Here is a 22559-nt window from a genome sequence, read left to right as displayed (position 1 = left end):
AGGTTGGGTAGGTTTTAAATCTGTATTTCAGCAATTGAAGAGAAGACTTGATTGTGATGTCAGCTGGTAGTTCCTTAAAATAATTTTTGATAATAGATGATATTATAGGTTGAATTGTGTCCTTCCCTGAAAGATACAGTGAAGTCCTAACCACCAATATCTTCAAATGTGACTTTACTTGGAAATAGGGTCTTTACAATGGAATCAAGTTAAAAAGAGGGCATTAGGGTAGATCCTAATTCAATCTCTTTATGAAGAGAGAAAATTTAGGCAAAGAGAGAGGCGCATTTATAGAGGGAAAATGACCCGAAGACACAAAGTGAGGATGATCATGTGGCTGGAGATGCATCTACAAATAAAAAATGCCAAGGATTGATAGCTTACAACAGAAGTTAGAAAAACAAGGAAGTTCTCACCTAGAGCTCTCAGAGGGAGCGAGGCCATGCCAAAACATGGATTGAGAATTTAGTTAATGCAATTCAGGTCAACAAGAAAGCTAGAGTAAGGTATACCAAGATTTGGTAGTAATTGACTATTAAAAGTGTTATTGGCTGCCCAGCCATTGTGGCTCAGTGGTTGAGTGTCAACCTATGAACCAGGATGTCATGGTTCGATTCCCAATCAGGACATATGCCTGGGTTGGGGCTCGATTCTCAATAGGGGGCATGTGGGAGGCAGCCAGTCAGTAATTCTCTCTCATCATTGATGTTTCTCTCTCTTCCTCTCTGAAATCAATAAAAATATATTTAACAAAAAAGTGTTACTGGTTGAATTCTATGTATGGGACAGTTTCTTTTTCTTCTCTCTCTCTCTCTCTTTTTTTTTGATCGTCACCTGAGGATATTTTTTCCATTGATTTTCAGAGAGAGTGGAAGGGTGAGGGGAGAGAGACAAGTGGGATGAGAGAAACATTGATGTGAGAGAGACAACGATTTGTTGCCTCCCTCATGCAACTCAGGTTCATGCCCTTGACTGGGACATGAACCCATGACTCTCTAGTGCAAAGACTGATGCTCTAACCAATGAGCAATGCTATACAGGGCCAGTTTCTTAATTACATACTTACTTGGGATATAATTAGGAGAGAAAACAGTTTGGAAGTTGGTTTATTTTTTATATCCACATAAGTTTTTTTTTTAATAACAAGGATTAATTATAGTTTTTTTTTATTGATTTTTAGAGAGAGAAGAAGGGAGAGAGAGAAGCATCAATTTGTTGCCCCACTTATTTATGCATTCATTGGTTGAATATTTTACTTAATATGTTTTTACATATTGATTTTTTTTTAAGAGAGAGAGAGGAAGGGAGAGGGATAGATAGAAACATCGATAAGAGAGCGAGACAACTACCAATTACCTCTTGCACACCCCCACCAGAAATCGAGCCTGCATCCTGGGCATGTGCCTTAACCGAGAATCAAACTAAAGACCTCTTGGTTTATAGGTTGACACCCCTGAGCCACACCAGCCAGGTATTGGTTGATTCTTTTATGTGCCCTGACCAGTGTCAAACCTGAAATCTTGGTGTATTAGGATGATGTCTAACCAATTGAGCTACCTGGTCAGAACCGGGATGAATTGTAGTGTGGATATGCAGTCATTTTTACATTTACTTTAGCATATCTATAGCAGGGATGTATTTTTTCTATTATATGTCAACTCTGATCTATTGATTTTGTATTTAGAAGAATACAATCAGAGTTTGGGGAAAAATTTTGTTCTTTTATCAGTGTCCACCATAGGTCTGATAGTAGTTGTCTGCAACATGTGTTATGTGTATATCTTAACTTTTAAATATAGAAAAGTTAGTTATGAATTTCTCAGCTAGCTATGGCTCAAGAAATTTCTCATAGAATATGTTTGTTACTTAAACAGTTTTTGAATTGTACCCAGGTTTGAATTTGTCAAGGAGATTTTGGGTTCTGGCATTTATAAAGTAGTTTTTCCTATTAAGGGTACAGATTGTCAAAGCATCATAGATAGTATTGCTAATAAATATACAGCAGAATGGTGCAACAATAGAGAGAAGAAAGGCAGCCAGCTACTGAGATGGTATCATTTTGTTAGCTTCATTTTATATTTTGCATTTTTGGAAAGGTGCTAAATAAATTACATTTCCTTTCTAGAATGGAGAAGAATTAACCATGAAAAATTTTAATTAGGTAGTTTTCACTGTCTATATTATTTTCAAAAACCTTATTCTAACATATCATTAAATTTCTATTTTGTGTTGTTTTTATGTGTAATGGTACTTGTAGAGTAAGATAGTACTCAAAGTACAACCCTACATATTATGTACATTCTTCCTTGGCTATTGCACATGGAAATGAAAAACAAAAGCTCGGGTAGCAATGCGTATTTCTGACAAAGTAGACTTTAAAACAAAGGCTATAGTAAGAGACAAAGAACGGCACTACATAATAATAAAACGAGCAATCCATTAAGGGGACATAGCCCTTGTGAACATTCATGCACCCAACATAGCAGCCCCTAAATGTGTAAATGAAATCTTGATGGACATAATGGGAGAGATTTACAGTAATACAGTCATAGTAGGAGATTTTAATGCCCCATTGACATCAATGGATAGATTTCCCAGACAGAATCAACAAGGAAAAAGCGCCCATAAAAGACATACTAGATCAGATTAATTTAATTAATTTCACCCCAAAGAAGCAGAAAATGCATTCTTCTCAAGTGCACATTGAACCAGGATGGACCACATGTTAGTACACAAAACAAGTCTCAATAAATTTAAGAAAATTGAAATCATATCAAGCATCTTCTCTGACCATAATGGTATGCAATTAGAAATCAATCACAAAAAACATCAACACTGAAAAACACACAAAGACATGTAGGTTAAATACCATGTTACTAAAGAGTGAATGGGCTAACAATGAGATCAAGGAAGAAATCAAAAGATACTTTGAAACAAATGAAAATGAGAGCACAGCAACCCAAAATCTATGGGACATAGCAAAAGCAGTCCTACGAGAGAAATTCATATCATTATATCTCAAGGAACAATAAAAATCTAAAACAATATAACTTGTCTGGCTTAGTGGTTGAGTGTTGACCTGTGAACCAGGAGGTCACAGTTCAATTCCCAGTCAGGGCACATGCCCAAGTTGCGGGCTCAATCCCCAGTGTGGGGCATGCAGGAGGCAGCCAATCATTGATTCTCATCATTGATATATATATATTTTTAATATATATTTTATTGATTTTTTACAGAGAGGAAGGGAGAGGGATAGAGAGCTAGAAACATCGATGAGAGAGAAACGTCGATCAGCTGCCTCCTGCACACCCCCCACTGGGGATATGCCCGCAACAAAGGTACTTGCGCTTGATCGAAATCGAACCCGGGACCCCTGAGTCCACAGGCCAATGCTCTATCTACTGAGCCAAACCGGTTAGGGCTCATCATTGATATTTCTATTTTCCTCTCCTTTCTTTTCTCTGGAATCAATTAAATTATATTTTTAAAATAATTAAAATGAAAGTCTAACTTTATACTTAAAGAAACTGGAAAAAGAACAAGCAAAGTGCAAAGTAAATAGAAGGAAGGAAAGCAGAAAAATTAAAGTCTAAAAATATTACTAAAAAAATCATTGAAATCAAGAGCTGGTTCTTTGAAAAGATAAACAAAATTGACCAACCAATCCATGTATCTCTCTCATGGATTGGTTGTCTCTCTCTCTCTCTCTCTCTCTCTCTCTCTCTCTCTCTCTCTCTCTCTCTCTCTCCTCTCCTCCTCTCCCTCCCCTCCTCCTCCTCCTCCTCCTGCTCCTTTTCTCCCTCCCCCTCCCCATCCCTCCCTTCCATCTGCTCTCTCTAAAAATCAATGGGGGAAAAACAGTCCTTGGGTGAGGATTAACAAGAAGACATATAGTATGAAAAAATGCTCAACATCACTAACTGTCAGAGAAATGCAGATTAAAACCACCTGTCAGAATAGCTATCATCAGTAAATCAATAAACCACAAGTGTTGGCAAGGATGTGAAGAAAAGGGAACCCTTGTGCACTGTTGGTGGGAATGCAGATTGGTACAGCAACTGTGAAAAGCACTATGGAGTTTCCTCAAAAATTAAAAATGGAACTGCCTTATGACCCTGTGATCCACTTCTGGGAATTTATCTGAAGAAACCCTAAACCAGTGATGGTGAACCTATGATACACGTGTCAGAGGTGACACGCGAACTCATTTTTTTTGGTTGATTTTTCTTTGTTAAATGGCATTTAAATATATAAAATCAACATCAAAAATATAAATCTTTGTTTTACTATGGTTGCAGATATCAAAAAATTTCTATATGTGACACGGCACCAGAGTTAAGTTAGGGTTTTTCAAAATGCTGACACGCCGAGCTCAAAAGGTTCGCCATCACTGCCCTAAACACTAATTTGAAAAAATGTATGCATTCCTCTGTTCATTGCAGCATTATTTACAATAGCCAAGACTTGGAAGCAGCCCAAGGGTCCATCAATAGATAAGTGGATAAAGAAGTGTGGTACATTTAAACAATGGAATACTACTCAGCCATAAAAAAAGAAGGAACACTTACCCTTTGCAACAGCATGGATGGAACTGGAGAGCATTATGCTAAGTGAAATAAGCCAGTCAGAGAAAGACAAGTACCATATGATTTCACTCACATGTGGAATCTAATGAACAAAATGAACAAGTCAAGTAGAGACAGACTCAGAGAGAGTAGGCTGACAGCTGTCGGGAGTGGAGTGGCAAGCTGGGATAGGGGCAAGATGGTGGAGGGATTGGGCAAAAAAGAATAAACTCATGTACACAGAACAATGTGGTGATTGTGGGGGGGGGTTAGAAGAGGGTATAGGGGGGATAAATGGTGACGGATGGAGACGGTGATAAACACACAGTTCCATGTATAGATGATGTGTTACAGAATTGAGCTCCTGAAACATTCAATTTTGTTAACTAGTGTCACCCCAATAAATTCAATAAAAAGGAAATTAAACAATGTACAGTTGAAAAGTTATAACTTGCTTTATTTATTGCCTATCAGCATAGCTTTTCTCTTCATTCTTAACAGGTTGATGAGAAGGCTCTGAAGCACATAACAGAAATGGGCTTTAGTAAGGAAGCGTCAAGGCAAGCTCTTATGGATAATGGCAACAACTTAGAAGCAGCACTGAATGTACTTCTTAACAGCAATAAACAAAAACCTGTTTCGGGTCCCCCTCTGAGAGGTATAACTCATTAAGCAATGTGCCACATAGCATTGTTTGCTTTTCAAAGGAATATATGTTGTTGACAGAGCCTGGGTTTTGTTGCTATGATGGCTGTAACTTTATTTACCATTGTGATAAGTTCTTCTAATTTTAGAACTACAGAGACCTGTGCAGGTTATGCTGCATTTCATTGTCTTCATCTTTATATAAAGTAGGTCTAACAATACTTTATTTGACAGGGTTGATGTACTACAGGAAATATAAAGTGACTAGTTCTATTAACCTAGTACCGTGCCACTTGTATAAATGACTAAAGAGTCTGAAAACTTTTTAAATGAACAAGAACGTGACTATTTAGTGTTATTCTTTAATTGCATATTTGAATGCATCATGTGATTTTTAATTGCACAGTCAAATGTATTGTGTAATTTTTTCCCATTCCTAATCCTATATTCTTTTAAAAAAATAAGGGGGTAAAGAAAAAATATGTGAAAATGATTTTTTAAAAGATAATTTATATGAAAAAATTTAAATTTCTAGATAGATCATTTAGAGAATTAAATGTACTAGTTAATACAGGATTAAATGTACTAGTTAATAAAGTCATTTAAAAATTTTCTTACGAATAATTTAAACGGTACAAAAAATATGAAAAGAAATATATACAAAATCCTACTTAAGATATCTGTTAGTTATGTTTTAGTGTATTTTCTCCTTTTGTTTATGCATATACAATTTATATGTCTTCTTAAGGCAAAGGAAAAGGCAGGGGACGAATAAGATCTGAAGATGAAGAAGAACTGGGAAATTCAAGGCCATCAGCACCAAGCACATTATTTGATTTCTTGGAGTCTAAAATGGGGACTTTGAGTGTGGAAGGTAGGCTAATTTAACATAAATTGTCTTTTAAAAGACCAAACTTTATTTGTAATTGTAAAAAAAAAGGTTTACTAGAACAACTAACAATAAGAAACTCGGTTCTGGGTGTTTATAAATTTATTTAACTACAAATTTTCTATTTGATAAAAGTACAGAAGACAGTTTTAGTTGTTACAATTTGAAAATACTAGATGGCAGCTTATTTTTCCTTCTCACTATAGATGGGTAATAATGCCAAACTCTTTCCCCCCAATTTTACTAGATGACAGATTGTTATGTTGGGGAAGCTATAATTATACAGTCTTATATAATTTATTTTGATTGTGAAATTAGTCTATCTCTTTTTCCCACATATTACATATTGTAATAAAATATTCACATAATGAGTGAATAAGCTCACAATGTGATGTATTTCATAATATGACATTTTCTAGTGATTAACATAAATACTGAGAGGAGAAATAAGTATGTTAATGTGTACCTTTTTCTCTGATCATGGAATATGGTAAATATTTTCTAAAATAGTAAGTTTGCAAAACTTTAGGAAAATATACTTTTAAATTCAGTTTTCGGTTTTAGATATATTTTGTGTCAACTAAAGCTCAGAGATAAAATGTTTTATAACAAATTTGAAGTGTTCAGATTTTATGAAAATGGAAGCTTATTTGTTGCTGGATTACATAGGAAAGGCAATATATTTGAGCAAACAAATGTTTGATTTGGACAGAACTTTTAAGCAAACACATCCACGAGCAATACTTTCTTGATTATAACACATGACGTATTGGTTTTCTATTGTTGTTTAACAAATTCTCACAAAACCAATGACTTAAACAATGCAAATTTATTATCACATCATTTCTGTGGGTCAGGGGTCCAGGCCTCATTTGGGGGCATTTGCCCAGTCTCACATACTGAAATTAAGTTTTCAATTGGGCTATGATACTGTCTGAGGCTTCACGTCCTCTTACAAGTTCACAGGTTGTTAGCAAAACTCAGGTCGCCTGGCTAGAGGGGCTCAGATGGTGCACTAAAAGGGCACATAGCTGGGTTGTGGGTTTGATCCCAATCGGGGAGCTTATGGATGGCAACTGATCAAAGTTTCTCTCTCTCCCCCTTTCACTTCCTAAGCATGTCATAGGGTGAGGATTAAAAACAACAAAACAGTTCCTTAATGGATTTTAATTTTTTTCCTTGATCTTGCCTGGGGAGTGCTTTCAGCTGCTAAAAGCCCCCCTGTTCTTTGCCATATGACCCCTCCACAGGCAATTCATAATGTTTGTTCGCTTCTGCAAGGCCAGCAGGAGAATCTCAGCTGCTTTTTCAAATTTCTCTGCCTCCCTGGTATTTTTGTCTCAGAGCTCCTTTGATTTCCTTTTATCCTTCTCTCTCACTACATTTGTTTTTGACTACTATGGTATCTTCTAAATCATAAAGAGGTTGAATCTGAGAAAAGTGACTCTACTATGACCTGTGGGCCTGTAATGCTTCAGTTTTCACAGCACGCATCTTAAACCAATAAAATGAAGTAATAATAGCATTTCACTTGAAAAAAGATATCAAAGTTAATTAAGATGCATGATAAGAATAATACACTCAAAACGGAATCTTAGTTTTAGGGAGATTTACTTCTGAGGGGGACAGAAATTTATTAACACATTTGTTAGTAGTGGATATTGTTTTAGTAGAATATGTTGTAGTTATGTTACTGTAAATTATGACACAGAGTCAGCAAGAGTGTATTGTCCTACTTGATGGCCATTATGCTCAGAGAAGCAAATTTTTATCCTTTCCTAAAAGTACCGTGTGGGAAGGCCAGTGGACCAAGATGGGAAATGGGCAGAAGGCTTCCAGAGGAGGAGCATTTAGACAAGTATGAGAAAGAGTGTTGGGGGAAGGACAGCCCAAGTAGAGGGGGCTCTGGAGTCCAGGCATGGAGACATCAGAACACCACTTCCCTGTGCCTGTGAGGCTACGGAGAGGTAGAGATAGAAAGCCAGAGACAGAAGTGGTAGGCTGGAGCCAGGTCAAGAAAATTTTGTCCTAAAGAGTTTTTATTTTATCCAGATGGCTGTGCAGAACCATAAAAGGGTTTTGGGAATGAGAACAATGAGGTTTGTTTGATGCTTTCAGAAAAAAATTCCTGTCTGCAAGGTAGAAAATGGGATTGAAGTGAAATTACAATTGCATGTGTCATGAGGAATCATTCATTCTATAAATGTAGAACAAAGGGTATTGTCATTTTTTTTCTGATGTGTTAAAACTTTTATGATCATCACATGCACTTTTCTTAGAGATTTTCTCTTATTAACTTTCTAAAAATTCTATATTTAAATTGGAATCAAACATAACCTTAATTGACATTTTAATCCATTTTCTCAGGGGGGGGGGGTGGATTACATTGTTTTATGGAAGTAACCACTAATTGAAGTTCCTTGTGATTTGTGATGACTTCATGTCAAGTCGGGACTATTCATTTGATCATGTAGCGATGGGATTGTGTTCCAAAAGGCTCTTATATATAGATTTTTTAAAGGTTTGTTTTTATATTTAGGTATTATAATTGGTGGCTAGAATATCAGGCCAGCTCTAAAAGGTCTGTTTTGTGTCATATGCCTTAAATAGATCGCTATATCACTTGAGTAATACATAGCTGCCGTGTAAAACAATGCCCACTGGGAATGTGTATTTTAAGTTTCAACTTGGGAACAAAGTAGGTTTGATTCTTTCCACTATTATGGAAGAAATCTGGGTTGGCCAGAGGTGGAGAAAGGGATGCCTTGAGGCAGTAACTTTACTGTTTTTATTTTCCACATCTAAATAAAACCAGGGTAACCTTAATTTGTTCTGAATGAGGAACAAGGGCATTGTGATAAAGATGGACAGAGTAACTTTCATAAATTCATACTCCTCTACTATCCCCTTGTTTGTGTAGCTTATTTTATAAATTAAGTGTATGTTGTCTTTATTTATGCTTCTTCATATTTTGTGTCAAAATTTTAGAAAGTAGAATTCAGAACATGTCCCAGTTATATAAAGGGTAAACACTTAAAAGAATATGAACAGAATTCAAATAGAGATATACTTATGAAATGGATAAGATTTAAATTAAATAAATATAGGAACTAAGAACTCATTCAACACTCAAAAATGTTGGAATGGTCATAGGTGGTCAAGCTTCCCCAGTACCCAGTCTTTTCTCCCACTTTCCCTCGTTTGTTCCTTGGTTCATAGAACTCAGTAATCTCTTAAGAAGCTGGATTACCTAATTCTCAGTCTTTTGGGCAGGTTGTCAATAATTGAGGAGAACACCTTTCTATTTGTATCTGTGTCCTTTCTACCTTCAAACTTGCCAGCTTGTCCCTTTCTTGTAGGACTCCTGAAGGCAGTAAGAAGTACCCAATACAATCCATTATCCTGACATTTTATACCAAGTTCTTAAAATATCAGTCCATTGGTTAGGTGGTCTCACTTCCAAGACAATAGGTTTAACTGCACAATGAGAGGAGCCATCTTCCTCCTAGGACAGTGGTTGGCAAACCGCGGCTCGCAAGCCACATGCAGCTCTTTGGCCCCTTGAGTGTGGCTCTTCCACGAAATACCACGTGTGGGCGCGCATGTACAGTGCGATTGAAACTTCGTGGCCCATGCGCAGAAGTCGTTTTTCGGCCTGGGTGAGTCTATTTTGTAGAAGTGGCTTTAGAAGAAGTGGGGGGTGTCGGTCGGTTGCGGGGAGATGCAGCGCAGGCGGGCTGCGGGATACGCAGCGCGGGGGAGATACATTGTTTTGAGGTATGTTCCCTGAGGTTGATCCCTTCCAACTCTCCCATCCACACTCATCTATCTGAAAAGAGTATAGAAGATGAGTGTGGATGGGAGAGTAGGAAGGGTTCGACCTCAGTGAAGGTTCCTCAGTCAGATTGAGGACGTTTTTAGCAAAGGCCAGCTTAGGAGTACCCTAATTAAGTTAATAACAATGTACCTACCTATATAGTTTAAGTTTAAAAAATTTGGCTCTCAAAAGAAATTTCAATCGTTATACTGCTGATATTTGGCTCTGTTGACTAATGAGTTTGCTGACCACTGTCCTAGGAGATGAGGAGACTTTCACTACCCTGCCCTCTTTCTTTACTAAATAGGTTTTACAATTTAGGTTCTATCTCCCTATTTCCTGGCACCAAGTTCTAAATTAGTTTGCTTTAAGATGTAAGCCACAGAATTCAAATTTATTGGCTCATGTAGTTGGAAAGTCTCTGTGTCTGAATTCTACTGTTTTGTGTGTTGACAGATTGTCTTCATGTGGTAGCAAAGATTGCCTATGTAGCTCTAGGTATAGCATCCGGCCAACATATATAAGGTGGCATAACATATAAAGATATGCAGGTAAAAAGGTTTATCTCAGTTTTGTGATCACATTGTTTTTTTCTGGGAAAAGGTTAATACCTTTCATCATGTAATTATTGATTCCCAAAGCTCAACTGAACCTCATTGTGGATGTTGGCATTGGTGTGTTTGGGAGGCTGGAATTCAAGTCCAAAGAGACTTGGAGAAGGAGTACATTATTGCTTGGTGTCAAATCTCTGTTCAGTATATGAGATAAAAGGTAATAAAAAATATCTCTTAGGAACCAGCAAATGATCCTTATACCTAGAAGATCAGGTAGAAGATTTTCCATCTCCTATGTCTGTATGTGCCCCCCTCTTAGTTAGGAAGCACAGGGCATCTTAATCTATTCCATCAGGAAGGCGAAGTTCCCCCCACTATCTGCTTCCTCAAAACAGGGCTCTAGTACCAAAAGAAGGGGAGAATTGCACATGGTGCTGGGGTAGATAAATACAATGGGTTATACTACTAATTTAACTCACAGTTCTTGTATTTACTAGTTGTATGTTTTTGAGCCAGTTATATAATCTCTTAAATTTTAATTTCTTAATTGGGAAATGGAGAAATAGTGACACCTACATTATAGAGTTGTTGAGAAGATCAAATTAGATAATGCATATAAAGTGCTAAGCACAGTGTGGTAGTTTCTGCCACCACCACCACCACCATGATTATCATCATCGTCATCGTGATTAGCAATAACAGCAAAAGCATCCTCCACTTATCATCTCCATCCCCACTTCAGGTCCTAAACCCTACATTGACACTTTGAAGAACTTTATTATTTCATCCTCTGTATTGCAGTCAGTGATGTTTCAAAATGCAAATTTGATCTCACTAGCGACTAGCCCCTTGCTCAAAATAATTCACTGACTTTTCTCATTGGCAGAATAAAAGTCAGACTATTCTATATACACTGTTTTTTATGGAATGCCATTACTCTATTTACTGTGGATTTTGTGAAAAGTAGCATTTGGTTAACAGTGCTGCATAATTACAAATTCTGCATAATATTCATATGTAAATAATATATTAGATGTTAGCAGATAAAATGCTAATGTTTGCTGGGTAATTCACATGAAGTTGTAGGCTTTTGATAGTTTTTAGGTGTCATTTTTGTTTTATTTTAATCAGTTTTCAAGTCAATTAAATAGTTTGACTATGGATTTACAGTTTGAATTTTGAAGGCTAAATAATAGGGACTGTAGGAGGAAATGTAATATAATGTAATAGTTTAATTGGATAGGCAGGAAACTGATTAAGAACAGAGAGAGAATATGTAGGTGGTTGGCTAGCTGTTCTTCTGAAGGGATTCCTCAAGAAAGGGGCAGTCCATGTATTGACTGTTGTGTATATTTACATCTAATTGCATCAAACAGTATTACTCCTCATTGCCTTGTGCAGCTGACTGACTGAAATCGATGGTGGAGTGCCTTTTTGGAAGCCAGGGATTAGTGGTTACTGTGTGAGTAGTCATAAACTGTCAGCACAACAGAGAGAATCTACACACTGCCTGTCACTTTCTACCCATCCCTATGGCCTTCCCTGTCCTTGACTCTTCTTTTTCTTATAGGACTGATATCTTTTTATGATTCCATTTTTTAAGTCCAAATTTCTAGCCTAGTGCTTTAAGTTTAACTTGAATTAATTGTTTCCAATTCTGCTTTGTGGATTTGTTACCTTAACAGTGAATAGTCTGTACCTACTTGTCTGGTCACAAGTAGGTACAGGTAAGTACTGAAATTGAGAGTAAGGATTGAAAAACTCCTTTGGCAACGTGATAGTGCCTTGCCATGTGGTACTACATTTTATAAAGTAACAGTCAATAATTGATTGGAAATTGAAATCAGAACCAACAAGAGAGATTAAAAATGGCAGCAGAGTAGAAGAATGCTGCACGGACATGCTCCCAGGAACAAGCTGGAATTACAACTGAAATACGGAAAGGCTTCCTGAATAATCAATGGAAAACTCACAGGAGAGAACCCTGATACCCAAGACCTGAAAGTGGAGACTGCATAGAGACTGGTAGGAGGGACAGAGGTGCGAAAGGGCTGGCCAGGCACCCACAGACAGCAACTGAAATCCCGGAAGGATATCTCAGCTGTGGAGGGTGCCGCTGAGAACTCTGGGATCTAATCCCGAAGCTGGGCTCCCCAGCAGAGAGCACCAAATCTGAGGAGGGTACCCATATAACATCTAGCTGTGAAAAGCAGTGGAGTGCTATCTGTCAGGGAGTGGCAGCTGAAAGTTCAGGCATCCTCTTAAAGGGCCAATGCACAAAAATTCCCTGTGGAACCACCCACCTTGTGCTCTGGTAGAGGGAGGGTGAAGTGGAGTGGAGCTGTGAGAGCAGAACCCAGGACTGGGGAGTTGGGGGATAGAGCTCAGAAGACAAACACCCCAAGTTTCCTGGGCTGAGTCATTCCTTCACATAGAGGAGGACATATTTCCCACATAGACATCTGCCTTGCCTGGGGGGAAGACAGACGACACACCCTATTGAAAAACACCTTGCCCTGAGGCCACTTAAGATATTAAAAGTAACAAGTAGCATCCAGGCAGAAGCAACTGCCCTGCCCTGTTGAAAAACTCTCTCACACCTGAGGATGATTGCCTGGGGGCAGTTCAAGTTGTAATCCTATTAGTCTATAGACAAAGGCGTCTCTAGAGGCTTTGAGTCTTTGCCTGATCCAGTTAGTCAGAAACAGCCTTTAACACTGTCCTGCACTAGAGATTGAGAGATGTAGAGGATCTACCTAATACATAGTTACAAACCCAAACAGACAACCAAAATGAGGAAACAAAGAAACAACCCCCAAATGAAAGAACTAGAGAATTCTCAAGAAGAGGTAAATGAAGCAGAGATAAGAAATTTATCTGAAACATGGTTCAGAGTAATGATGTTAAAAATGCTCAACAGTATGAAAAAAATATAACTATGAAAAAAGAACAGTCTGAGATAAAGAATGACATAACACAAATAAAGAACACATTGGAAGGAATACACAGCAGATTAGGGGAAGCTGAGGATCGAATCAGTGAATTAGAAGATAGAGTTGAAAGTATCACTCAAGTAAAGACCCAAAAAGAAAACAATTAAAAAACAGGAGGGCAGCTTAAGGAGCTGTGGGACAATGTGAAACATAACAATATTAGAATAGTAGGTGTGCCAGAAGAGGCAGAAAGGAAGAAAGGAATAGAGAAGGTGTTTGAAGAAATAATGGCAGAAAACTTCCCAAACCTGGTAAAGGAAAAAGTCACACAAGTTCAGGAGGAACAGAGTACCCCAAACAGACCCATGCCCAAACACATCATAATTAAAATGCCAAAAATTAAAGACAGAGAGAGTATTTTAAAGGCAGCAAGAGAAAAGAAAACTGTTACCTACAAAGGAGTTTCCATAAAGCTGGCACCTGATTTCTCATTAGAAACTCTACAGGCCAGAAGGGAATGGCATGAAGTACTCAAGGCAAGGATCTGAGACCAAGATTATTTTATCCAGCAAGGCTTTCATTCATAATAGACGGTCAAATAAAGAGTTTCCCAGACAAAAAAAAAAAAAAAAAAAAAGGCTAAAGGAGTTCATCACCACCAAGCCAGCATTACAAGAAATGCTAAAGGGATTGCTGTAAGGGATTGCTGAGAAGAAGAAATAGAGAGAAAAACCTAGCCATGCAGAATTAAAATGGCTATAAATAAGTACCTATCAATAATAACCCTAAATGTAAATAGATTAAATACTCTAATCAAAAGGTGTAAGGTAGCTGAATGGATACAAAAACATGACCCAACTATATGCTTTCTTCAAGGGACCCACCTCAAAACAAGACACATAGGATGAAAATGAATTGATGGAAAAAAATTTGGAAAAGAAAAGAAATTTCTTTTCCATTTGCAAATGGAAAAGAAAAAAATGCTGGAGTAGCAATCCTCATATCCAACAAAATAGACTTTAAAATGAAGGCCATCACAAGAGACAAGAAAGGTCACTACATAATACTAAAGGGATCAATCCAACAAGAGGATATAACCCTGGTAAACATTTATGCACCCAATATAGGAGCATCTAAATATATTATAAATACTTCTAGAGGACTTTGATGGAGAGATTGACAACAATACAGTCATAGTAGGGGACTTTAACACCCCTCTGACTTCACTAGACAGATCTTCCAGACAAAAACTTAACAAGGAAACAGAGACTCTAAAGTAGCGGTCACCAACTGGTGGTCTGCGGACCACTGGTGGTCTGTGAGGTCTGAAAGGTTGGCAACCGCTGGTTTAAGGAAACCTTTGGAGCAGCGATTGCCAAGAGGTGGTTCGCGGACCACTGGTGGTCCATGAGGTCCGAACGGTTGGCAATCGCTGCTCTAAAGGACACACTGGATCAGAGAGATTTAATAGACATTTATAGAACATTTCACCCCAACACAACAGAATATATATTCTTCTCAAGTGCATATGGACCATTCACAACAGTATGGAGTTTCCTCAAAAAATTAAAAATGGAACTCCTATTTGACCCAATAATCCCACTTCTAGGAATATATCCCAAGAAAACAGAAACACCAATCAGAAAGGATATATGCACCCCTATGTTCATAGCAGCACAATTTACAATAACTAAGATTTGAGAACAGCCTAAGTGCCCATTAGCAGATGAGTGGATCAGAAAACTATGGTACATCTACACAATGGAATACTATGCTGCAGTAAAAAAGAAGGAACTCTTACCATTTGCAACAGCATGGATGAAACTGGAGAACATCATGCTAAGTGAAATAAGCCAGTCAGAGAAAGATAAATATCATATGATCTCACTCATTTATGGGATATAATGAACAACATAAACTGATGAACAAAAATAGAGCCAGAGGGGGAAAAAATATACTACAATATAATAGAAGCAGTTCTGTTATTTGCAGATTTTTAATATTTCCTACAACTTTTGTGATACCTTACTATGTTAGTACAATTTTGGTAATATTAGTATACTTAAAATCCTTTAATCCTTGAAATATTAATGTTTATTGCATGTAATATTATTATATGTAAGATCATTTTTCTGGAATAATTGGTGTTTATTGCATGTAACATTAATCACATTTAAAATCATTTTTTTGAGATATAAAAAAAAAAAATGAGCCAACAATTATAACAAAAACCCTGGTCCTTCCTGGTCCTTCACTAAAGTTAGTTTGAAATTCTCTGGTCTTGGTTGTTATGACACCAGAGTTCATGGATTTGCAAGCATTTTGATAGCATAGTGCCTGACATTGTACTTTTGTCAGGGCAATGAGGCCAGTAGTTAAAAGGTGTTAGACAAAATACCAAGTGAGAAGTGAAAATATGCCACATGCTACACATGTAATGTCCTAATTATGATTGTAAATTTAATAGTCATTTGGATTTACTAATTACATATAGAAAACTTTATATAAATTTAGGAATAATTTAATGAAATATTTTAAAGGTAATATATAGAAAGTTGGTTAAAATTAGCTTATAAATTTGAAATATACTTTTAAAATCATGTTTACAGCAAAAAAGACATTTTAAAGATTAAAAATTGAGAATGGGGTTAATTAATTTTTTGATCAAGTACCATAGAAGCATATTTTTTCCTGTTGCGTTGTTGTTACTTGATAAATTTGTAAAAATTAAAAATATAAGTAACAAATAAAACAGCCTGTAATCTCATGACCATATTTGTTTTCATTCCCATTTATGAGACTATTTTTACATAATCTGCTTTTTGTCCTAGCAATATAACCATATTTCCATGTAATTATGTATTTCTCTCAACATAATTTTAATGGCTAAAAAGTAATTATAATTACATTTATGTTAGTGATTTGAAAGTTGTTTCAAAATTTAGCTATACAACAACTTTCAAAGTAGTTTTTTAGTTAAATTATTTACATATTGATTTTTTTTTTAGATAAATGTATGGAAGTTAAATTACTTGACATTCTTTTTTTTCTTTAGTTAATCCTCACTTGGGGATATTTTTTCCATTAAATTTTAGAGAGAGTAGAATAGCAGTTCTCAACCTGTGGGTCGAGACCCCTTTGGGGGTCGAACGACCCTTTCACAGGGGTCGCCTAAGACCATCGGAAAACACATATATAATTACATATTGTTTTTGTGATTAATCACTATGCTTTAATTATGTTCAATTGGTAACAATGAAATTTGGGGTCACCACAACATGAGGAACTGTATTAAAGGGTCGCGGCATTAGGAAGGTTGAGAACCACTGGAGTAGAGGGAAAGGTGGGGGAGAAAGAGAGAAAGAAAGAGAGAAACATCAGTTGGTTGCCTCTCATAGCACCCCAACTGAGGTGGGGATCGAACTTACAACCCAGGTATGTACCCTTGACTGGGAATCGAACCCGAGACCCTTTGGTGTGGGGCCAATGCTCTAAGCACTGAGACACCCGCCAGGGCTTGTCACTCATATTTTTAAGATTTGTTAACCATAGCTATCAGTTACGATATATAATTATTTTTCTTTGGTTCTTAGGTATGTAGAAAGTGGATATAGCTTTTCTCAGAATACTAGAACACACAAGCCTCTTTTCCATTTTTGTCATTCTTTTATTTTCCTCCTCTTCAATTAATGGTCTGTTCATTTAAACATTTATTGATGATAAAATAAAATAATAGTTGGCATTTATTGAGAACCTATTATATGCCAGGAATGGTACTGGGTGCTTTGCATGCTATTAACTCATATAATCATCTACAAATGCAAAATATATGTTGTTATTTCCATTTGATAGATAAGTAAATAGATTTGAAGAGATAAAACATCTTACCCATAAGAAGTACAGAACTAGGATTTGGCCCCTTGTCTGTGTGATTTCCAACTCAGAACTCTTTCCACATGATGCATTTCTAAGTACCTATTAGTTATTTTGGAAGAAAGAGCAATCAAGAGACTAATTTTAAGATATATTAAGTTTTAAAAGTCAAGGAGAGGAATCCAGCAGGTATTTGAAGATCAAATAGAGGTGGAGAAATCAGTCAAAGACATGGAGAACGCAGCTACCAAAGTAGGAAGAGCATGAGAGAATGCTGAGAGATAAGGATGGGAAGTGTTTGTTAGGTTCCCGTAACATCAGCAGTGCGTTGGTGAATGTTTAACAGCTGGTTCTGGGAGCAGAGGTGGGGGGCAAGGGAGAGATGCCCTGATTTTTAGCTTTTAGTGTTTCTGCTATGGCTGACTTCTAGTTATCAACAGTTTTCATCCAGCTTGCAGATTTTCTGAAAATTTAATAATCAGCTCTTGTATGATGTTCAAGCTGTCTCTAGCACACCACTGATTGGAGACCTTGACAGAAATAGCTTCAGTGAATGGTGGAGTTAGAAGACAAACTGCAGGATATCCAGTAGATGAATGTTATGCAAATGATTAATTTGAAGAGAGTGGTAAGAAACAACATATTTAGTATAGCATGAAAAAGTTGTGCTGTAGTCTTGGGGTTATGGGTGAGTTCTCTTCCCGCCTACTCATCATCTTTTTAAAAGGCTGCATTTTATTTTATAATATATAAATATATCATCATCCTTTAATAAATATGTTTCTGTATATGCACCTAAAATGAATGAGACATAGTCCCTGGTTTTATTTACACTTTGTAATATAAGTCAGAATTCTTACAGAATACATTTATAGAGGAAGTAATTTTTATACAGGAAATAAAATTATAGCTGATAGGCCAATTTCTATAGCCAAAGAGCTTTGCAATTATTATAGAATATACACAATATCTAAAGGTATTTTACACAGATATCCCTTATTTGTTTGAAATAATGAGCTAAGGATTTTGAGGTGAAAAAACATTATGTATAAACTGGTTAAATATAGACATAGGAATATTACAAAGTATTATGCTTCTGTTATAATGTGAATTCATGCGCAGCTCCTACCCCGCCCTTCTCTGCTGCTTCTCTCCCACCTGTCTCTGCTACCTCGACTCCATTGCTTAGCATCTTTCTATGGTGTCTTCAGTCTTCGCTCCCAGCCGGTATATGCAAATTAGCCACCATTTTTGTTGGCGGTTAATTTGCATATCACTCTGATTAGCCAATGGTGGGCATAGCGAAGGTATGGTCAATTTTCATCTTTGTCTATTATTAGATAGGATTTTAAATGAAAAACCATATTAGAATATGAATTTGACTTTTCTAATGTATCTAAATTTTCTCTATAATATGACTTTGATAATTTGGCAACAAACAAGTTTTTACTAAATCATTCTTTCTACCCTGATTTCAACAAGAAGAAACAAAAACAAACAAAAAACTAAAGCAAGGAAGCTAGATACTAACTAAAGGTGAGGTTGTTGGTGGTGAAGATGTGTAAATAGGGAAGCACCTTATCATCCAAGAATTGTTTTTTTCTTGATGTAATTCATTATGTTTATTTGCATAATTATAATACTAAATAGAGGCCTGGTGCACGAAATCCGTGCAAGGGGCTCGGCCCCCCGCTGCCACGGTGGCTGCCTCAGCCCCCACCACCACAGCTTCATCTGGAAAGTTGTCCAGAAGAACATCCAGTCTAATTAGCATATTATGTTTTTATTATTATAGATGATCATAATAACAATGACAGCTAAATTTATTATGTGCTTATTAAAGCCAGATAGGGTTCTAAGTACATAGGTAATCCTCTGAGATGGGCGCTACTGTTATCCCTATCTTAAAGGTGAGGCTCAGAAAAGTTAAATAACTTGCCTGGAGTTACAGAACTACTAGGTGGCAGAGCTGTAATGTAGCTATACAGTCCCTCTCTAGCGGCTGCATCCTGCACATTATGCTACCTGTAAGTGCCAGTTGGTGAGCTTCTAAGCAGCAGTCCAACTGTTAATAGGGGTTTTTGTTTTTTTCTGCTTTAATAGAAAGATTATTAACTTTAGGTCAGTATTCTGGCAATCCTAGTACACAACTTTATTTTTTCAGTCCATCGGGGATTGTTAAAGAGTTTTTGTGATTTCTGCATCTCCCAGAAATGAACAGATGTAGCTGATAAAGCTGTAGCTAGCATGCTGTTGGTTACATTCTGTTTTGTTTCTCTGGGCAGGCAGCTTGGCCTGGTGGAAAAAGTGTGGGCTTTAGCTTCAGTTAGATTTGGGTTTAAATTCTGGCTTTAACATTTCCTAGCTGCTAGCTTTGCTTTGTTTCTTCACTAGTAAAATGAGGATATTAACATGGCCCTGCTGGGTGGATATGAGAATTACATGAAATAATGTAGGCAAAAGACCTTTAATGTGGAGTCAGGCAATAATAAAATCTTAATAAATATTAAGTCACTTTTTCAGGTACGTTTCTCAAAATAAAATGAAGAAACAAAATATATCTTTTTCTACTATAAAATGCAGGTACAGCTGACTGGAAAATGAATATTTTGCCAAGAAGAATTCATATAAAACCCCAAAGAATTCATGGCAATTAATTAATTCACTCTTAATTCCTATATTTCAAATCGTGGTGATGCAAAATATTGTAACCAATTATCTTGTAAACATTTTGAAATTCATGATCTGGTGGTACAGGAACATTATATCACTGGTCAAATTAAATTCATACAGCATTCTTGACTATTTTTCATGTGAGCTTTCATCACTGTGATTTTTTAGATGTTTTCACAGGTTTAGTTATTTTGTGATGAAATTTTTCCATCATTTTTGCTAATCTTCCTTTTTCTTTTTTCTACTATTTACTATTAAATGTTACCAGTTTCTGGTTTATACTTCTGTTTCATCTTTCCCTTCAGGTCATTAAAACACACACACACACACACACACACACACACACACACACAGGTTGATTCATTTTATTCTGTTGTTTATACAGAAAAATATCTGGGTATATTTTTATTAGAGTGATTGTGTACCTGGCCTATGGTGCTGATTAGTATTTTTAATTTTGGAATCATTATACCTCCTCAGGAAGGGTGGCAGAGAGCAATTAGATTTTGACTGGAGAATTGAGGAGCTTTCTATTTGATTTGGGGTCTATTTCTTAATTTACCTAAAATTACCTTTTCCACAGTTTAGTAATTGTACATATTCTGTTATATTTTAATAGATTAGCTCGTTTTCAAAATATTTACTTTATATCTGACTTCATTACTCAACTACCTAAGACAAAAGGAAATCTGAGAACCATGAAGCATGTAAGGACTTTCTTTTCTTGGCTTATTGTTATTTTATTTTGAAATGAAATGGGTATATGTGAAACTATGCTCTTTTAAAAGCTTATCCTCTTCATCATTGTATTTCTTTCTTTTTAATTTTTATTTTTAAAAGTAATTTTCTTGCCTTGGCCAGTGTGGCTCATTGTTTGGAATGTCAGCCTGCGTACTGAAGGGTCTCAGGTTCCATTCCAGGTCTAGGGCACGTACCTGGGTTTCAGGTTCGCTTTCCCTATCCCCCAATCTGGGCGCAAGCATGAGGCAAGCAGTCAATGTGTCTTTTTCTCATTGATGTTTCTCTCTTTCTTGCTCTCTCTCCCGCCTGCCTCCTCTCCCCCTTCCCCCCCACTACTATCTCTGAAAAGCAATGGGGGGTGGGGGGGCGGGATATCCTCAAGTGAGGATTATTTTAAAAAGTAATTTTCTTTGTAGATTCTTCTCTCACTGTATTATCTCAGCACATCATTGGAATTGAAGTATGCTTATTATTAGTAACATCACTTATTTTATTCTGTAATCTAATATATATTGTCAATTAAATAGATTAGGAAATCTTTTTTTTCTTCTAGAAAAACTAAAAAATTCTCCTACCCCTACCAAGCCTAGTTGAGGCCTTCATTTTGTATATATGGTTATCCAGAACCCCATCTCTAGTTCAGGATGGGTAGCAACTCCTGTGATGAGCTAATATATTTGTACTTTCTGACCATCAGAAATATCAGTGGCCCTAACTGGAGTAATAAGACACATTGATCCCTAAACACAGCCACTCTAAAATGCTTCCTTCTCAAATATCTGTTTAAGTCTAATGACAGCAAATAAAATATTTTCATCTCTGACTTCTTTTGGAAGCTGAAAATTTTCTTCAGTTCACCATACAAGGGACTTTACCTCTCTTTATTACATAAAACCCCATAACATTTGTATCTCAAGATTACTGTGGGGACTATTTGATGATAAAGTGCAAGTGCAGATCCTAATACACTGCAGAAAGAAAGAGGCAACTGCTGTGTTTATTCTCTAATAATGACTGGAACAAATGCCAATATCTGCTTTCTGCTGAAAATGCTTATTGGTGTACTGCTTATATTCACTACTATTCTTTCTTCCCTGAATCTTTATTCCTGGAAAATAAATAATGCCAGCAGAAACTAAAGATGACCATTTTTCTTGTCTCTAAAGAAAAACTTAATGTTGACTACAGCTGTTAAAAACAAGATATTTGTGTTATATTTATAAGGCAGATCTTGAGAAAAATATTTTTTTTAAATGTCCCTGTAAATGGTCTTGGCTAGTATTTGCTACCTTGCTTATTTGAAAAGTCTTAATTCTTTGTCACAATTAATGGGTGGTTTGGCTGGATGTAGAATTGTACTTAGAAAATAATTTTCCTTTCTTTTCAAAGACATTACAACTTATTAGATTGGCTTCTAGCTTCCAGTGGTTCTGTTGGAAAGGTGTTTTGGTTTTTTTTTGCCATTTTGAGTCTTGATTTTTAGTCTATGGCTTTTTTTTGTCACTCAGGAACTTTTAAAGATCTTCTCTTTCTTCCTGTTGATTTAAACATTTTATCTGTTTTTTGTTTTGTTTTGTTTTGTTTTTACCTCTAGTGGGTGTTTGGAATGTATGGAGACACTGGGAATGCTGGGAGAGAGTGCTTTGGCATTTAGTTCATGGAAGTCAAAGAGGTTAATTTTCTTGCAGTGCAGGAAACAATCTCACCCAAAATGTCAATAGAAGGCCTGTTGACCCTGGGGAAATATAAGAATAATCTTGACCTACATATTGGTTATGGGGTATGACAAGAGAAGCAGGACATGTATACCAAAGACAAATCAGTGTGTTTGGTAATAATGTTATAGACATGTTGTGTGAAACAACAGAG

The 22559-nt window shown here is 36.5% G+C and overlaps 1 protein-coding gene across 10 annotated transcripts in view; it reads left to right on the top strand.

Annotated features, from left to right (window-relative positions):
- The window catches only part of TDRD3 (tudor domain containing 3), a 203792-nt gene that overhangs the window by 127859 nt on the left and 53374 nt on the right, over positions 1 to 22559 (top strand). For 9 of the 10 annotated variants that reach the window (XR_004965809.1, XR_004965810.1, XM_036297581.1 and 6 more), the window contains exons 9-10: positions 5067 to 5223; positions 5959 to 6084. Coding sequence is in view for 8 of the 10 variants with exons in the window: in XM_036297581.1 (XP_036153474.1) it covers positions 5067 to 5223; positions 5959 to 6084 (283 nt within the window). In the remaining 2 variants the exon portion in view is untranslated. The remainder of the gene's footprint in view (positions 1 to 5066; positions 5224 to 5958; positions 6085 to 22559) is intronic. The other variant, XM_036297580.1, reaches the window with a different exon arrangement.

This window comes from Myotis myotis, unplaced genomic scaffold (assembly GCF_014108235.1).
Source record: "Myotis myotis isolate mMyoMyo1 unplaced genomic scaffold, mMyoMyo1.p scaffold_m19_p_3, whole genome shotgun sequence".
NCBI lineage: Eukaryota > Metazoa > Chordata > Mammalia > Chiroptera > Vespertilionidae > Myotis > Myotis myotis.
The sequence above is the reverse complement of the archived record's forward strand: the minus strand, read 5'-3'. Positions and strand labels throughout refer to the sequence as shown.